Below are 17322 nucleotides of genomic sequence, written 5' to 3'. Positions count from 1 at the left end.
TGGCCCAATATTGTGTTTTCCCCATTTAAACTAAATTAACTATCTTTTCAAGCTATAAATGTTGTCTTTTTCCATACATTTCCATTTCCAGCTAATGTTTTTAATGCCTGCACTAGATGGAAACAACAAACAAAAAAGGCCTGGCCCCATGTGATTTGCATTTAAAGATCACTCATTAAAATCCAAAACAAATGGACACAAATTATGTCAGGTGGCTTTTTAATGATTCCAAAAATAGTCTCTGAACTGTGGTTTGTTTTTACAAAAGTATCCCTACTGGACTTCTTATGTAAACAGACCTGTTGGAGGCACAAGACTGTAAACTGGTAAGAGCATGCACAATTGAGGAAAAATAACATCCTCGCACCATGTGTGAAATGGACCGTCCTGTAAATCCTTGTAAATTATTGCCAACCAGTGGCTCGAGGCTTGATGCCTCGTGATGTACACAAAACTGGAGCAGTACATCATTAGGCATATTGTTTGTGTCATAATTTGAACTAGTGATTGTAGTTAGCTCAGGATGGGAGATTATAAAATTAAGACCACACAAATTGAAGTTCAGTTTCACTGCCTTGGCTTTCAGTCAGGGAGGTTGCCACACTGTTGCAATATTGAGATTTCTTCATTCTTGACTTGTGAGTCAAACCTCTTGTAAATTGACAATATTTTTTTTTCATATGGAAAGTGGGATGAGGGCCAAAGGTCAAATGGCTAAATGTTCCTGGGAGAATTTGCTCTGGATGAGTTGTGTCCATTGTTACAGAGACAAATGCCGCTCAAGGACAATGACATTTACACTGGCGGTGTCAATCTGTTTATGTGTTTTAGGTAAAATGTAGAAATTTAAGAGCAGCTTCCCCCCAGACTGACGTCGGTTAATTTTCAGGTGTTGCTTTGCCACAGGTTCCTCCGACAGCTGGGACAGAAGCGGTTATGACGTCTGTTCTCAGTGTGCGTCACAAATTGCTCGATGAGAAATTTATTCTGCAGCTTCGGTCTCCGTCGACTGCGCCGTTGCATTCTCCGCCGACTTTGAGGCCTTATTGAATGAGAAAGACAATGCATTTTAATTCAAAACAAAAAGTGAAACAATAAATTGCCAGAAACCGCTCAATGGAAAAAAAACTCACCTTCTTTTTCTTTTTCTTCTGCGCCTTCCGACTGGCAGAGCTTTGAATCAGAGCCTATATTAAAGGGAGGGGGAAAAAAATAGAACATTTCTTTGATAAACTCATGGCGACCTGAACACAGTATATCAACATTAAATGGCATTGAAAACGCCAATTCATTCCTGCAGAGACCTACCCACGTGTTAGACAGTGGTCTCTGGCAGCATCCCATTTATCAAACGTTTCTTACCTTCAAATCCTTGTCCTCCACCTGGTGCTCCGACTTGTAGAGTTCAGGATCATAGAGGCTGTTTGTAATCCGCAGTGGTCCGTTGGACATGAGCAGCACAGTGAACTTGAACTGTGCTACAAACTCACCTGCACATAAGAGCAGACTTAGCTCCATTCTGCCTGGCATCATAATTGAATAACAGTGTGGGCAGCAAACAAGAGGTCAGCTCACCTTCCTTCTCCTGGAGGACATTGAATGGCTGCACCAGCTCGTGCTTTGCACACTCCACCACACCCATCCTGGCCTTGCCCTCATCTTCAAATGCCCTGTGGAAATAAAGAGAAAACATCATCAGGTTGCCAATTTCCAAGAACAAATTATACTTGTCTTAGTGTTACATTCTACACTACCTTCCATAAGAGATCCACAATATAGACGTACAATATTGAAATACATTTTTAGGGGTGGGATTAAAATTTTTTAAAAAAATCGTATTCATTAGCAAATCTGTAAATAATTTTTAATCAAATTTTAATCAACTATACTATTTTTGCTAGAAGTATATTTTTCAACAAACTTAAATAGATTCTAGTGAACCACTGACTAATATATAAAGATGTGGATATAGTAAAACAAAACTATAAAATAAATAATAATTGTTACACAAGCAGAAGAAGGATTTCATCATGTATTGTCTGTCAGCTTTTGTCTATACAGCCGATCGTTGATAAATTATACAAAAAGCCCACACAGCATTTCGGCTCATGCTTGAAATGTGCATTCTTTAGTGGTAAACACTGTGACTGCACCCAAAACAAATGGTGAATGTACTAAAATTAAAACTAAGATACACAATTAAACCAAAAATAAAATTATGTTGGGAGTGCATAGCAAGAATCTATGATTAAGGGTAACATATTTCATTATGTTTTAGCCCCAATCAGGAAAATATTTCTATATGCACTGACTTCTACAGGTAAAATAGTTTTGAAATAAATCAACCATCATCACACAATAAACAAGTTTGTACCCTAATGGAATAGAATATCAATATTACCTCAGAGTGAAAGCCATCTTATCGAACCGTCTCTCCATCTCACTAAAGAAATTCCGAGAGGTCTTCATCTTCAATCCGTACACTTTGTTGGGGTCCCGCTTGTAAACAGTGGTCCTCAAGCCGCCATCTTTTGCCTGAGTGGCAACAAAATGCATTGTTTTGTCTTGTTTTTAGACATGCCGTTACTTGGAAAGTGTCGATGGAAAAATGAGAAACATTGGATTGTATTCCTTTCTCACCTTCCCCTCTCCAGTGCTGATGAGCACATCCACAGCATATACTTCGTGCACCTCAAACTCGGCCTTCTCGTGGTCTTTTCTACAAGAACACAAAATCACATCAGTTGGTGTGTGGGTGGGTGTTGGAAAAACAGTAACAAGGTCAAGAAGGTATGGGCCTACTTTCACAGAGGAGTGAAGCACATCTAAGTGGATATTTAATTGTAAAAAAAAAAAGTCAAATAACTCACACTTACAATACCCTTGTGAGGTCATTATACACTAGAGCAGTACTGAAAAGGTGGGGCTCAACATTGTAGCTGATTGTCAATAGAGCATTTCTACTTCTCAGTAACAATGAGAATGTGAGAAACAAAGCCTCACTTGGGAAACAGAACATGCGGGATTCATTCCATTGTTGTCTTTGCTTACAATGATACTTTGCTCTTCTTTGTTGAACCCACAGGCATTCCGGTTGTTTTTTTCCCCCACAACAAGACACATCACGTTTTATGTAGCATGCATGGTGTATCACTAATTAGGAGAAAGCTATACAAAAATGCTCAGTGGAAATATATGGCAGTTTCTTAAATGCACCTTTGCTGATCCGATGGGTTTTGGATGATTGTTTTCTCTCCATCGATCACATGCTGTTTGAGCTGATGGGACAGCAGGCCTGTGGACAATCAAGTCAAATTCAGCTCCCGGAATGCAGAAATTCAGGCAAAATTGGGAGTACAAATTAGAGTTTTCCCAATTCACCTTCGATTGGCGAGCACTTGAATGACTTTGCGATCTTGTTCAATGCCTCTGTGACTTGTGTGTTCTTGAAAGGGAGGCGTGAGCGTGATTAGACGAGGAAGTTTGATTCCGGGAGTCGTAAACGTTACCTGGTTTCCAGGCTTGACAAGACGGAGGGCAGCCTCGGCGCACATATGAGCTGCGATCATCACGTCAGCCTTGCGGCCTGTCAGGGGCTTCTCCTGCACATACAATATAAGATAAATGGAAGGTAGCATTTCCTATCATGAGGGTCCCTGTGTGTCTCGCATCCCGCTAGGTGGCACACGAGCATCGTTTATCAACAGAATGCCCGTCTGCCGCTCATCCATGTTGTCTCGTGTTAGAATTATGTATCAAATGTATCAGAATCATTTGTGCTTACAAGTGTACACTCGTTTAATCAAACCAAAAAAGCTGTTTTGTTCATGTTGTGCTATCAATTCCTTGAATGTTACGGTGTCTCTATTTACTGATTATTTATTGATTATTTATTCATTATTATAATTGATTAATACTTTATTTGTTGTTATTTGTGCACTGCGTGGTGAAATCTCATTATACTTGTTAATTCAATTTCTAATTGAGCAATACCTTCATGATAGGAGCATATGTACATGCAGGTTAAACAGTGTGAACACTATCGGTTTGATGATTTTATTGTTTTACCTTGGTCACACCAATAACAAAGCTGTGTGCCACGTTGGCGATAAATCCATCCACGTGCACTCCGAGATCACTAAACAGAGTATACAACAAAATAAGCACACACAAAAACATCGAACATCTTGTCGCATGTGGTTTAAATATCGTCATCTTACATTTTGACAAGGTCCCCGTCCTTGAGCACGACATCAGGATCACTCTTGAGTGGGGAGTGATGGCACACGCAGTTATTAACAGAAACGCATGTTGGAAATGCGATACCTGCAAGAAGAACAAAGGGTTTGGCAAAAATCCGATGGGAACATCATCCATCAATACTCCAAAATCAAAAAGCAAACCTTTCTTCATCTCTTTTTCTTTCTTGAATATTTTCCCAGTTTCTGCCATGATGAAGGCATCACCTTTATCACACAGGCTTATCGCTGAGACACCTCCCATCGCCGCTCCAACCAACATCTTTAGGGCCTCTGCAAGGTTAATTGAAAAACTGCTAGATGCGGAATAAGCAAATTTTGATATTCAAATGGCCAGTCATGTCTTTGGCACAGGTGCCCATTCAACCCTGTGATATTACAATGCAATTATAATAAACATTAGACACATTACGGCAACATAATATGCGTATCTGCTATATGTACAAATAATTTGAAATGGAATGCTGTGTTTATAACACTACTGAGAAAAATATGTACTGCAATTTAGCCGTCTTATCCATATAGCTGAGAAACTACAATTTTCAGAATTCAGTTGTGCATTTACAAATATGTATTTAGAGGAATTCAGGATTGTCCATTGCAATACTCCATATTAATTTCAACCAATATTGAATTTAAAAAAAGACCCGGTATTTTATAGAAATGCTCGTTAGGCACGCTTCATTTTGGCAGTATAGGGGGTAAATTTGACCTCGTTTTGAACGCTATACTCAATGGTTCTTGGCGCGTCCGCTTAACCACGCGTGACTGACGTACTAGCTCCTATATTATTGGCTTTGAACCTTTTATGGTATTACAGATGAAAATGTGTCCTTCCAAATCATAATTTCATTGTGATATTAGTCCGTGGCGCTTCCAAGCTCGCCATTACTCAGCCAGTTAGCTGCTCGGCTAGCCCTTGCTAACGTGATAGCAGCGAGGCGATACAAACGACCGGACGGACACATTGCAAAGCCTTGTGCGATACGTGGACCTCAGTCCAGTCCGGTCCATCCCAGCATGATTTTAACAAAATTGGTGAATTTTGCCGCGAATTAGGTGGACTTTAGCGCCACATGGCGCAGCAGCTGCCACAAGAGCTAACGTGAGAATAATTCTGGCATTGGCGATCTGCTGTCACGTTCAACTCTACAACTACTTACGGTTGGCAATCTCGGCCCCCATTTTATACTTGGTGACCACCAAATCATCGGCAACGGTCTGCTCGGGTTTCTCTTCATCCCCAGACATGTTGGCAGTATGTCCAAGAGGTCAGAATAACTTTTATTTTTTCCCACCGCCAACAACAACCTTCCCGGTGAGTGTCAGTGAGACGCAGGATGGCCCACGCACGAGCGCCTACAACCATGAGATCCCACCCCCTGCCAAAGATGAGTTTACTTTGAGTCAAGATATTACACGTCACATTTACTTTTCGTACATTCGTGATGATTTTCGTCTAATTTCAAATCAGGTTTGAAATCGAATATGAAATACATATACTACCTCAGATTAACCACTAAACCAGTTTGGGCCCTCTACCTTGGTTTTGCTATTTTTTCCTTGAAATTAAAACTTGAAAAAAATCTTTTTAAACCGCTTATTCTCACAAGAGTCGCAGGGGGTGCTGGAGCCTATCCCAGTTAATTACAGGGACCAAGAAGGGCCAGCCAATCACAGCACAACCATTCACACTCATACCTAAGGGCAATTTACAGTGTCAAACCAGCTACTATGGTGCGTGCCGGCCTCACAGTTCTGGGGTTATGGTTCAATCCCAGGTCGGGCCTTCTGTGTGGAGTTTGGATGTTCTCTCTGGGCTTGCGTGGCTTTCTTCCAGGTTCCTCCCACATTACAAAAATAGGCAGGGGGGTCTAGTTGGACACTCTAAATTTCCCCAAATTATGTGTGAACATGATTTTTTTTTTTTACCAAACTTGAAAAAAATAAGATTTTGTAAAGAAATCATCAGACTACTCTTTTTTTGGAAGGCAAGGCATGGGTTTTATTGAACAAACACAGATTAAAAATAAAAAAGTTTGATATAAAGTACTGTACAGTGTTGTGTATGCACTTAATAGTGATGACAATTATTCATTCATGCAATAACTCAAGCTAAAATGGTACCCAGATATGAGTTTAGTTATTCAATTATACTCTACTGGGACACATAATTCTTTTTGTTATGTTGAACGATTCGTTCAAAATCGTCCAGTTGACAGCTTGTATCTTAAAATAGGCTCACGTGTATCAAAATCATTCCTGTGTAAATAAAGTGTCAGCATACAGAAATGCCTGCAACATTGCTTTACAGCCTGTGCAATGTCCTCATTTCATGCACCCCAACACTGAAAAATGATCCAAGACATTTATTCCAGTTCATGATATAATAAAAGTATTGTGGGTAATATCATAAAGCACATATTGGAGGACAACACGCTTAACCACAGCAGCTGGAGGCTGCATGCACATCCCAGTCCGCATTATTATGTACGTACAGCATCTGGCTTTAGGAACAACCTGCTGTGCCAGTAGTCGGGGTTGTCAAATGATGAGCTGTTGCCAGGCTCGCCCATCCCTGTGCATACCTTGATGTATCCCCCGATCCCGGTGCACCGGCTGCTGCCCACCTCCCCCTTCACTGGGAGGTTCTGGTATTCTGCCTGGTCCCACCCACTGGGTATTCCTTCAAACGTAGCCATGTCCTCATACTCGTTCCGTCCGTCATTCGCGACCACATCTGGCCTTCGCAAACTACTGACATTTCCCTGAAGGGTTTGTTGTTTATTTTTGTGCTGGCAATCCCGCGTGTCTCCTAATTGACTCACGTCTCCCTGGAAAGTTTCGTGTGACTCGTCCACAGATTTTTTCGTTGCTTCTTCCTCTGTGGACTCAGAGCGCCTAATGTCCATATATTCATACCTACCGTTCACTGGATGTGCCTGCACAGTTTGGATGGATTCCTTTATACTTAGCTGATGTTCCTCTGGGGATTCTGCTGTACAGTCCCTACAGTTTTCATTGACCTGGTGATTCTCTGCAGACAATGGCGAGGTGTCCTCATGAGGAGTTGACAGAGTAACAGCAGTCGTTGAAGGTAGTGGTTTGAAAGTATCCCCTGTTGAGGCGTCGTTGTCTTCAGTTGGGTGAAGACCGGGATCAGATTTGCAACTCATCACCTCATACTCCAGAGCCAAAGTTTTCATCTTTGTTATCCGTGGTTTGATTTTATACGCTGCGGACCATGCCACAATCAAACTGTTATTGATTTGAATCAGGTCAAGTAGATTGCCGAGATTTTGCATTTTACCTCTTTCTGGAGAGTTTAATGATCCTGGAAGGACATAACCATATTTCTCTATTGCCTCTGCTTCCTTGTCCGTCTGTCCGGATGAAGATGGGCTTGATGCTGTTGAGAACTTCCTGGTCCTACTGCTGCTTAAGCGAGGAGCAGCCCTTTCAGAGCCAAGCCGGGTCCTGGGAAAAGCCCCAGGCCTGAAGCTTTCGTCCCGCATGTCTGTTTCTCTGCTACTCCTTCTGACCTCTGACCTTTCTGGCAGCGTTCGCACCGAGCTGCGGCGAGACCTTTGGAAGCGCAACTTTAAAAAGAAGAAAAAAGAATTTATGACAGGGAAAATGAATGTTTTTTCGATATATTTCATACCAATTTGGAGTGAATTATATCGGTATTTAGTCCATAAAAAGGAACCAAATTGTCATCGTGTACATCTGTGGATCTCACCTGACGGATGCTTTCTGAGGGACTAGGAGTCATGGGTATGTATCCAACAATTCCCGACTGAGAGGCAGCACTCTACGATTCAGTGAGGAACAAACTTAATTCACTTTTGATAACAGGTCTATGCGTTCAAATAAGTTCAATTACCCCGTAAGAATTCATCCTTGACCGAGACAGACTCCATGAAGGAGAATGTTGCAGAGGTGGGGTGTCGAAACCATCCTCCAATGTGTCCTCGTTTTCATCCATTAGGTCTGGGTCAAGTAGCCCTCGCTCAGAATCTCTCCGATGAACGTCTGGCAAGGCACTTTCCTCTCCATCCAACTGTAAAAAGTCCAAATATGAAGGTTATTGTTATTTAAAGTAAGAATCAATCAAATGAGGAGTGTCTCACCTTAATGACAAGGTATCTGGGTGGATCTCGGGCCATTCGCGTAAAGTCACTTGCCAGCTCCTTGAAAGTGGGTCTTATATTCTCATCAATCATCCAACCTGAAAGAGGAATAGCTCTTTTTTCATATCTTTTTCATATCTATCTCACATCAGGCACGACGGGAAGAAGCGTTGCGGGCACTCACATTTGACCATGACCATGTAAACATCTATGGTGCAGATTTGAGGTTGTGATAGACGTTCTCCTTTCTCCAGAAGACACGGCACCTCTTGCGCTTGTGCTGACCCGTAAGGCTCTGCTCCAAAAGACATCATCTCCCACACTGTCACTCCTTGTGCAAAGAAAGATTAATGTCCCTGTAAAATGACACTGATCTCACATCTATCACTCAATTTATTGACCGAGCATCTCACCATAACTCCACACATCACTTTGGTGAGTATATCTTCGAAACAAGATGCTTTCGAGAGCCATCCATTTGATGGGAGTCTGCGCAAGGACACAATAGCATGTAGCACAATGTAGTTAGTTACCTGACACCAATATATGGTTGAGAAACTCGGTACAACCTTGGCATTAGTATAGACATATTTCTTCTCATCGGGGTAAAGGAGATCTGCCACAGCGTAGTCCGAGATCTGGACCTGGCAGTTGTTCTTCAGTAGAATGTTGCGTGCTGCCAAGTTCCTATGCACTACACAGTGTTCCTCCAAGTAGTACATACCCTGACACAAAATAAAGGTCAGCACAATGCACCATTCCCAGAATGTAGACTGCATGTGTACTTACCTTGGCAATTTGCACACACCAATTGAGCAGACGTTGGGAGCCCAGGCTGTTCTTGTGCTGCCTAATATGCTCAAGTAAAGACCCTAGTGTACTGAGCTGGCTGACCAGCTGCAGGCTGGATCCCGGGCAGATGCCCAAAATTCTCACAATGTAGGGGTGGTCCAGGCTGCCCATGGACAACATGTGCTGTTGAGTGCATAGAGATAGATATACAGATATGGAAATGTTCCTTTTTTTCATGCGATTCGTTGGATTCTTACGTCGGTTATCTCGGTGAAAGTCTGACGGCCCGAACTGTCCTGGATAGTCTTGATGGCCACTGGGATCTTAACTGTCTCCCCTTCTGGAGTCCAAAATCCCTTTAGAGTATAAAGATTCAATAGCATGCTCTGCATTCATCAGCTGATGCTCCAAAGGGCAATAATTAGATTGATACCTTGTGCACTGTGCCGAAAATACCAGAACCAAGGACTTTCAGCTTTTTTAACTCTGATGGCTTTAGGATGTGGGTGTGAACTTTGGTTCCTTTCTCCCCAGGACCTAGCGGCTCAAAACTCTGCCAAGTCCCACATTATTTATTAATGAAGGCAAAGGAGGTGTCTATGCAAAAACAGCCTGATAGACGGACTCACCTCTCCACTCTCCAGGTACCTCCTCATGGCTCTTTTGCGGCGGATGGCCAGGCCTCGGTGATAAAGAACTCCCAGGAAAAACAAGACGAGGCAGAATATCAAGCCAGCCGGTACACCTAAGGCAATGCCTGTGATTTGGCCACTTCAGAGTGTGATGATAGTGTGGAAATATGGGGTAAAAAGGTCAGTAATAGAGCAAAACCAAGTTGAATGGAGATATTATGTTTGTTTCATGTGGTTGTAGGGACATGGAGACCAGATGATAAAATGTGCTCTTATTGGTTTCACACAGCTGCAGACAAACAATGTAGTGTGCTTCATTAAATACCGTTTGACTGGCCTTAGTAGTAGACAGACGTAGCCCAAATGTTTAGAGAGAATTTTGAGGACGTCTTGATAGTTCAACAGGAGACAAGATACTGTATATTGTTCTTCTTGTTTATTTATAATACTAAAGAACTATTGTATTAAATCTGATGTCATATTAGAATTATGTTTCAATTAAGTAAATATAGTAATGCCCTGACATAGGAGTTCCCAAATACACAAGAAATTTGAGATACAAGACTAATTATGAGATACGAGCATACGAGACAGCCAGGTGACCAAGACGTTGGGTACGATAACACTACACTGTCTTTCTCGCCGAATCTCCCTTGTGTAAAAATATCTACGAGCACTGGTTGGAGCGTTGCATTTTTTTCTGTATATCTTAGTCCGATATTTACGTGTAGCAGGAGAAACTCACCTGCTTGCTGCTAGCCTGACATTTTCCAAACAATCACTGAGTCCAGGGCCTGAACATCTGGTAAATACATAGGAAAAGGATACTGTAAGTTTAAAAAATATATAGACACTTGGGATCTCTTCTCAACTCATTTTCTGAACCGCTTTATCCTCACTAAGGTCGCAGGAGGTGCTGGCAGGGGTCATCCTGAATTGGTGGCCAGCCAATCGCAGGGCACAAAGAGACAAACAACCATTCACGCTCAAACTCATACTTAGGGGCAATTAAGACCATCCAATCAGCCTCCCACACATGTCTTTAGAATGTGTGAAGAAGTCGGAGTGGCCAGAGAAAAGCCACGCGGGCCCAGGGACAACATGCACACTCCACACCTGTGGACCGAGCTAGATTTGAACTCAGGTCCTCCACTGTGAGGCCGGCGCGCTGACCACTCAGCCGCTGTGCTGCCAACTCAGGAAGTATAATGTTTTCATTTTTTTTTTAAAAGAATTTCAGCTCACCCTTGGGTGCAGTTGTGGTGACACGGTTCACATTGGCCTTCCTTGTTGGGATATTTGAAGATGAGCCCACTCTGCCCATCATTAAGTCCTGCAGGGCACGAAGACATACAGTATGGACCGTCTTGAAGGTTGGCGCACTCTGCGCATTCAAATGCACCCTAAATAAAAAAAATGCTGTTAGAGTGACTAGAGTGACAAAATAGAACATATGGAAACCAAGATGAATAAAATGAGTTTTGAAATTCTACTGTTTTAAAATTAGGACAATATGGAACTAAGTCACCGTCAGATAAGATATATATATATATATTGTATTGATAACGTTTGAGTTAAAGTTTGCAGTAGCAATGGATTTGGAAACATCTACCGGGCCCGTGCAACTGGCTTTTCCTTCCAGATGTTTACACTCTGTGTGACATGCAACACATTCTCCGTCAGCCCTTCCAAATTCTCTTGAAGATCTGTGGAGACAAAAGACCAAATATAAGTCAGATATGATTATATTAAATAATAATCCTGTCTTAAGAAACTATAATGCATTGTATGCTTGCACGTGAACATAATTCAGCCTTGTCTAAAAATGTTTTGAACAAATTTATTCAAATTGATTCAAGAGATTTATTAATAAAACTAAATGTCATTTATGATTGTCAAGATTTTTCACAGCAAGACACATTTGTTGCGAGTACTATATGCTATCTTTACCATATACTGACCCAGTATAGAAATGACAGCTGTCCACGCAGGTGCCATTTCGGCTGTAGTTTCTGCAGGACAGACACTGGTTAGGTCCTGGACCCCAGCACCCAGAGTTTGAACACAACGAGTCACAAACATGGCCCTCGGCAACTGCAACATATACAACACAAAGAATCAGATATGCTCAAACTTGAGGTTCAAAATGAACCAATAGGACAATGAGAGCCATGCAGCCGACCTCACCGCATTCTGCCAGCGGCCTATTGCTGTTGATGCTGTTGAGTCTGACACGGTGACCCCTGAACAGCTCACCCCAGTTCACAGTGTGGTGGTAGCACAGTTCGGCGTTCTGACTGATGTACACGCTGCCATCGCTGATCTCTCGCAGAGAACGCAGGCCCAGCGAGGTGAGGGTGGGGATGCGCATTACCATCAGGGAAAATCGCCTGTGAATGACAGTTTATTGGGGTTGTGGGACTTTTTTCTGGCTTCAAATAAAAAAAAATGACTATAAACGAAATACAATACAAATATAAACTACTGTGAGGTACCCCATTCTACAAAATATTCCACAAATTAACATGATATTATGCACATGAATATGATTGACTAATAAAAACCTGGAAAATTTGAAATATTATTACTACATAACATCTTACGTTTATATCATGAATCCAGTTTTTAGATCATTTTTATTTCCTTCTCTTCCAACATTAAGTTTTCTTTTTTTTATCCTACATTTTTTATCATAACAAATTTCCTATATGAGGATTGTTATATTGTTTTTTGTACAATTGTATTTTCTTACCACAAATTACATTTTCTTGTCTTACAGAGAAATATCACCTGTAGAAACACACACATACGTAAAAACAAAAACAATCTAAATAGTACTTACTTGTAAAGTGACCTCCCTTGAATAGTGGTGAGACTCGAAAATACGGACAAATCATTGAGCTCTTCTGGCCATGACTGGATGTTCAGAATATCTAATAATCAAACACAAACATGCCAAAACAATTTTGTCCATATTACAATATTGCTTCGACAAGAAGGGAAGCATTTGCTCAGAGCCTATTTATGTTGAATGGCAATGTACCTGTTATTTCTATGACAGTGCGGAACACGTCCAGCTTTTTGGCATCCAAAGCTGGGATCTTTTTGAAGTCATCACTGATGAGGCCAAACAGAAATATAGGAAGGTCCACCAAATTATGTGGGTTTCAAATTTAACAGCATGAGACACACTTGTATACATACCCAAGAATCCCCGTGACCAAGAAATGAAGACTTCCTTGGATCTTTGTGCAGTTGATAAAGCTGTCAATGTTACTCGAGTCTACGGTCTGCCTGTGTTCCGCACCAGTGCCTTCGCATACTTTCAGGAAAGAGGCCAATAATTAGTCAATCACCCCTTCTCCCCCCACGCGCAATTTAAGTATTTGTTAGTGTCGAACCTTTTGGGCAGAGTCCAGTGCAAGGCTCACAGCGTCTGTGTCCCTCCCGCTCCACCTCCATCTTGTTTGGAGGACAGACACTCACACAGGAGCTGTCGTCCACCACAAAATGAGCTACAATAGAAGTGTTTGGCGATTAAAAAAATCAAATTGAAAGAAATCCACCATGAACTATGATGTTGTGTGTACTGTATGACACAGTACACTCACTGGGGCACTGAGAGACGCAAATGGATCCATATTGATATTTTGCATTGGGGTTGGTCTCCATCTGGAACATTTGCTTGTTATAGATGAGAGCTTGTGGACACTGAGGCACGCAGGCTCCGGAGTCATTAAAATGGCGACATGCCTACACATACAGTATTAACACACATAAACTCACTGGACACTTGGTTTCCTGCAAAAACAAAAAATTCAAAACAGGTGTCTTGACATACTCCTATTTAGCCATACTTGCCCATGTATACTCCCATTTAGCCATACTTGCCCATGTATACTCCCATTTAGCCGTATTTGCCTTTATAATGTAATTATAACAAAATCTAATAATCACGAGCCTATTAGATTAAAACAATGTTTTAAATGGGTGAAATGTGGACTTAAAACAGCTACGCCCAAAATCAAAACCCCCCACTAATTAGGTTGGACTAATTATATGTATTTTCCAAACCACTTTGATTTCCAGGTTGTGAGTACAACACTTACAAAACAGTCAGTGTCCAGAGGGCCCGTGCATCCCGCTGCACACTCAATGTGACAGCAGTCCCTGGGACTGGTCCCGAAACAGCGACCGTTACACTGCGGAGCGCACACCGTCTTCGTCACTGAAATGCATAGTGGCCAAAAGTTGGCGAGAGCTCATTAGGGACATTCACCATCAATTCAGGGGTCATTTACGGGGTGAAGAGTGCAGTTGAAATGGAACACTAGAGGTCGGCGAAAAGCCTGCAAAAAAGAATAGGGGCAATTGTGCACTTACAGATCTGACACTGCTTCTCATTTGGCCCCCAGCAATAATCCCCACAAGATTTGTGGCACAGCCCTGAGACAACAAGGACATTCGTTACCACACAATACATAGCAATTCAAACAATTCATTTTATTTGGTAAAAAGACCATGCCAAACCTTTCTGGCCGTTGTAGTGAATGTCAATGGGAGCATTGATGTCCCGTATTATATCTTGCCAGTAGATCCATGGGCCATAATTTAAGTATTTATTGTTAAGAATTTGTACTCCTCCCTCCAAAATCTCTGCAAGAAAAAAAGTAGACTGGTTAACTTACAGCATGTTTTGCCCAATGCAAAAAAATGGACTGTTGCTAATCGACTTCACTAAGTGTGAATTAAGACTACTAAGTCTTTGTATTTAAGTCAAAGTATTTGTTATAAGAATTTAGCTGTATAAGAAAAAATAATAATTTTCATGTCCCATTTGCTTTGTATCCTTTAATGTCTTAACTTGATGTAAACAATTTACTGTAATTAATGAAGTACATTTTCTTTCTACAGCGCTTTCCCAAAGTTTCACTGAGAGTAAAAATAAAAACTGTATAGGTAAATATTTAAGATATTTACTAATCAATGTTTCAAATCCTCGGAAAGTACGTATGGAGTCAGTTCTTTTTTTTAGCTTGTGTGACATTTCCTGTCTTTACCTGTCAGATTTGTGAGTCCGAGCAGACCTAAGCCTTGAGATCCATCTTTGGGATAGTTAAAGAAAATAGAAAGTGCAAAGCGCCTTTCATAAAGACTGCTTCCCCTGATGACCCGCAGTTGTTGAAGGGGAATTTCCTGAAAGTGATTCATGGCGATGAGTACGTAGCCAGTCACCTCACGGATTGTCTGGTGGGAGGGAAAAAGCTCATGAAACAAAACGGCTGAGTCCAGATTATTTCATTTTTCAGGGTTTTACAAAAAGCACAAAGATGGACAAATGGGAGAAAGAACCCAATTCATGTGATGGATTTCCACTTGGTCTTCATATCGACATGGATATCTTTTTTTTTCTTACCTTAAGGAATGAGAAGTCCCAGTTACTCTCAATCTGTGTGACTTCTAGGTTCCCCATAATAATTTCACAGCTGTCATAGCGCTCCTTGATGAGGTTGTACTGATTCTCCTGTGACCCAGTAGAGCTCAGTCCATTCTGGGTACCAACACACACCACTAAAAGACATAAAAAAGAGGTATAAGCATGATTGGATCAATGTACCATCATCTCTGCATTTTTCGACTGCCAACCTGTTCGCAGCTGATTTTGAATCTAAAAATGAGTGTGAATTTGTGAAAATCAAGTGTGTAAACAACTACATAATACAAAAGACAGTAACGTACAATTTGACAGATCAGCATAAGCAAATAAAAAAAATCATTCATTATTTATTATACACTTTCTATAAAATATACCCACACACTGCTTGGTTTCTACCTCAATTGTGGGTTTTTCCTTTTTTTTCAGTGTAACTTGTCCAAGGGTGAAATCATTTTTGATTTCTTGAGGCAAGACCATCACAATTAATTTCTTCTTGAAGTCACCTTGACCACGTCTTCACATTTACTCAAAGTCAAATTCATTTCCTATCTCACAATGTATAAGAGGATCTCCCTCACATACACACACAAGACTCCTCATACTTCCTCCTGCAGTATTTTGTAATGAGTACAGCAACTTATTGATCAACTTAAAAATAAAGAAATGGTAAAACAATTAATAGTCTACCACAGACAGACCCATCTATGCCTCAGGCTAACGGAATAAAAGGGCTTGGGGTCGAATAGAAGGGTCTTCTCTCATACAAAGTTCTTATTGTCATGAAATTATAAATGTGGACAGTCTCTCTCTCTCTCTCTCTCTCTCTCTCTCTCTCTCTCTCTCTCTCTCTCCATCTATCTCTATCTATCTCTCAGGCAGTAACAGAACGTCTATGTGCACTCATGGGTCTACAGTACATGTGTGACAGAAATGAGGGGATGCGCTGTTGAGATCATAGTAAAACACAAAGCCTTGTGTGTAAGTCGTCTATGCTGGCAGGGAGAAGGGAAATATCCTAAACGGAAGACATGCAAATCTCTTAGTGTGCTTGCACCAGTCAACAAAAGTAACACAAACTCATTGGATTGCAAAGACTGTAGTATAATGACTGGTTTATTTTGAGACAATTCATCATTCGAAGCATTATTTCTTCAAACATTGCCTGGGAAAATGTCCTGGGAATTGAAAATTTAGTAGCTTTTGAAGTGTTGTCAAGCACTCAATTAATAATAACTATCACTGTGTAAAAATGAATAATTGAAGGAATATTGACTGGGTTAAAAGGGCATGTGGCTCTCAGACACACTTAAAATCTATTGTTATCTATTACGTGCCTTAATCACTGTCAGTTTATAAATGAGACTGTTTTATAGAACGCTATAATGTGCTTGATTAATGCTCAGTATTAACAGTTGTAAACAGCTTTTGACGAGAACAGAAATATCTAAGGCAAAGTATATTATTATTACAGGATTCTAATTATAAAGACAAAAAGAGAGCACTTACCATCATGTGTTTGAGATAGTGTTGCTTGTAGACTCCTCAATAATCCCAGAGAGAATACAAAGACTTGCCATTGGGTCATGTTGATATCAAAACAATTGTTTAATCTTTCACCATATTCTAGAAGTAGAATAAACCTGATGTTTACATGTAGAAAATCTTGAATTCATTAAAACTATCCTTTCCTTCCCACAACTTCCTCAGGGGACGTCTTCTTGTTATCGTTTAAATGTGCAAAAGATCCAGATCAACGCGCCAATTCAGTTGATGAAAACAACCAACAAGTGGCATTTCATGTTGGGATGGAACTTCCCTCCCAGATGGGGCCTTTTGATTGGCCATAGAAGGCATTTATCCACCAATCAGAGGCTGGTCCGTCTTTGGCTGATGTTGTTGTCATTAATTGATTCCAAGGACAGCTGCGGCATTGACTATATAGAATTGTAGATGCAAAATGATTGTCAATGATAAAAAAATGTAAAATAAGACTTTGTACTATGGTAAAAATGCCAGTATGAATACAAAGTCCAACCTTTGTGTTAAGGCTATGAACTCTGCGCATCACT

The 17322-nt window shown here is 40.9% G+C and overlaps 2 protein-coding genes across 3 annotated transcripts; both read right to left on the bottom strand.

The window, feature by feature from the left end:
• Positions 1-202: 202 nt before the first annotated feature.
• Positions 203-5646, bottom strand: LOC144203360 (proliferation-associated protein 2G4-like). The gene is made up of 13 exons (XM_077726760.1): positions 5423-5646; positions 4404-4532; positions 4221-4326; positions 4069-4138; positions 3510-3602; positions 3382-3445; positions 3217-3295; positions 2641-2719; positions 2402-2535; positions 1576-1670; positions 1363-1490; positions 1134-1187; positions 203-1042 (listed from the first exon to the last, which is right to left on the bottom strand). The coding sequence occupies exons 1-13, from the start codon at positions 5508-5510 to the stop codon at positions 983-985; spliced, it is 1179 nt and encodes a 392-aa protein (XP_077582886.1). The 5' UTR covers positions 5511-5646; the 3' UTR covers positions 203-982.
• A 599-nt stretch (positions 5647-6245) lies between these two features.
• Positions 6246-17203, bottom strand: LOC144210185 (receptor tyrosine-protein kinase erbB-3-like). 2 transcript variants are annotated; one of them, XM_077736804.1, is made up of 28 exons: positions 16760-17202; positions 15233-15387; positions 14877-15063; positions 14347-14472; positions 14200-14262; positions 13926-14044; positions 13428-13569; positions 13218-13331; positions 13021-13138; positions 12860-12933; positions 12659-12749; positions 12004-12206; positions 11778-11910; positions 11429-11522; positions 11062-11219; positions 10562-10618; positions 9814-9955; positions 9618-9737; positions 9442-9540; positions 9182-9367; positions 8962-9117; positions 8806-8881; positions 8577-8723; positions 8393-8490; positions 8146-8322; positions 8002-8073; positions 7570-7858; positions 6246-7494 (listed from the first exon to the last, which is right to left on the bottom strand). In XM_077736804.1, exons 1-28 carry the CDS (start codon positions 16836-16838, stop codon positions 6746-6748), a joined length of 4224 nt encoding a protein of 1407 aa, XP_077592930.1. In that variant the 5' UTR covers positions 16839-17202; the 3' UTR covers positions 6246-6745. The 2 variants fall into 2 exon arrangements, with proteins under 2 accessions (XP_077592930.1, XP_077592848.1); XM_077736722.1 differs by having other exon boundaries at positions 6246-7858; positions 16760-17203.
• Positions 17204-17322: the final 119 nt, after the last annotated feature.

Source organism: Stigmatopora nigra, chromosome 1 (genome assembly GCF_051989575.1).
Source record: "Stigmatopora nigra isolate UIUO_SnigA chromosome 1, RoL_Snig_1.1, whole genome shotgun sequence".
NCBI classification, from domain to species: Eukaryota; Metazoa; Chordata; class Actinopteri; order Syngnathiformes; family Syngnathidae; genus Stigmatopora; species Stigmatopora nigra.
Note: the sequence above shows the minus strand (reverse complement) of the source record. Positions and strands in the feature narration are given on the sequence as shown.

Excerpts from the sequence above, each read along its gene's own strand:
- LOC144210185 (XM_077736722.1), bottom strand. The coding sequence starts at position 16,838 with ATGACCCAATGGCAAGTCTTTGTATTCTCTCTGGGATTATTGAGGAGT. Across the intron at positions 13,570-13,925 it reads CTCTGGACACTGACTGTTTT|GCATGTCGCCATTTTAATGA; the intron begins GTAAGTGTTGTA and ends CTGTATGTGTAG. Across the intron at positions 8,074-8,145 it reads CAAGGATGAATTCTTACGGG|AGTGCTGCCTCTCAGTCGGG; the intron begins GTAATTGAACTT and ends ACTGAATCGTAG.
- LOC144203360 (XM_077726760.1), bottom strand. The coding sequence starts at position 5,510 with ATGTCTGGGGATGAAGAGAAACCCGAGCAGACCGTTGCCGATGATTTG. Across the intron at positions 2,720-3,216 it reads AACCCATCGGATCAGCAAAG|AAAAGACCACGAGAAGGCCG; the intron begins GTGCATTTAAGA and ends GTGTTCTTGTAG. Across the intron at positions 1,671-2,401 it reads AAGATGGCTTTCACTCTGAG|GGCATTTGAAGATGAGGGCA; the intron begins GTAATATTGATA and ends TTATTTCCACAG.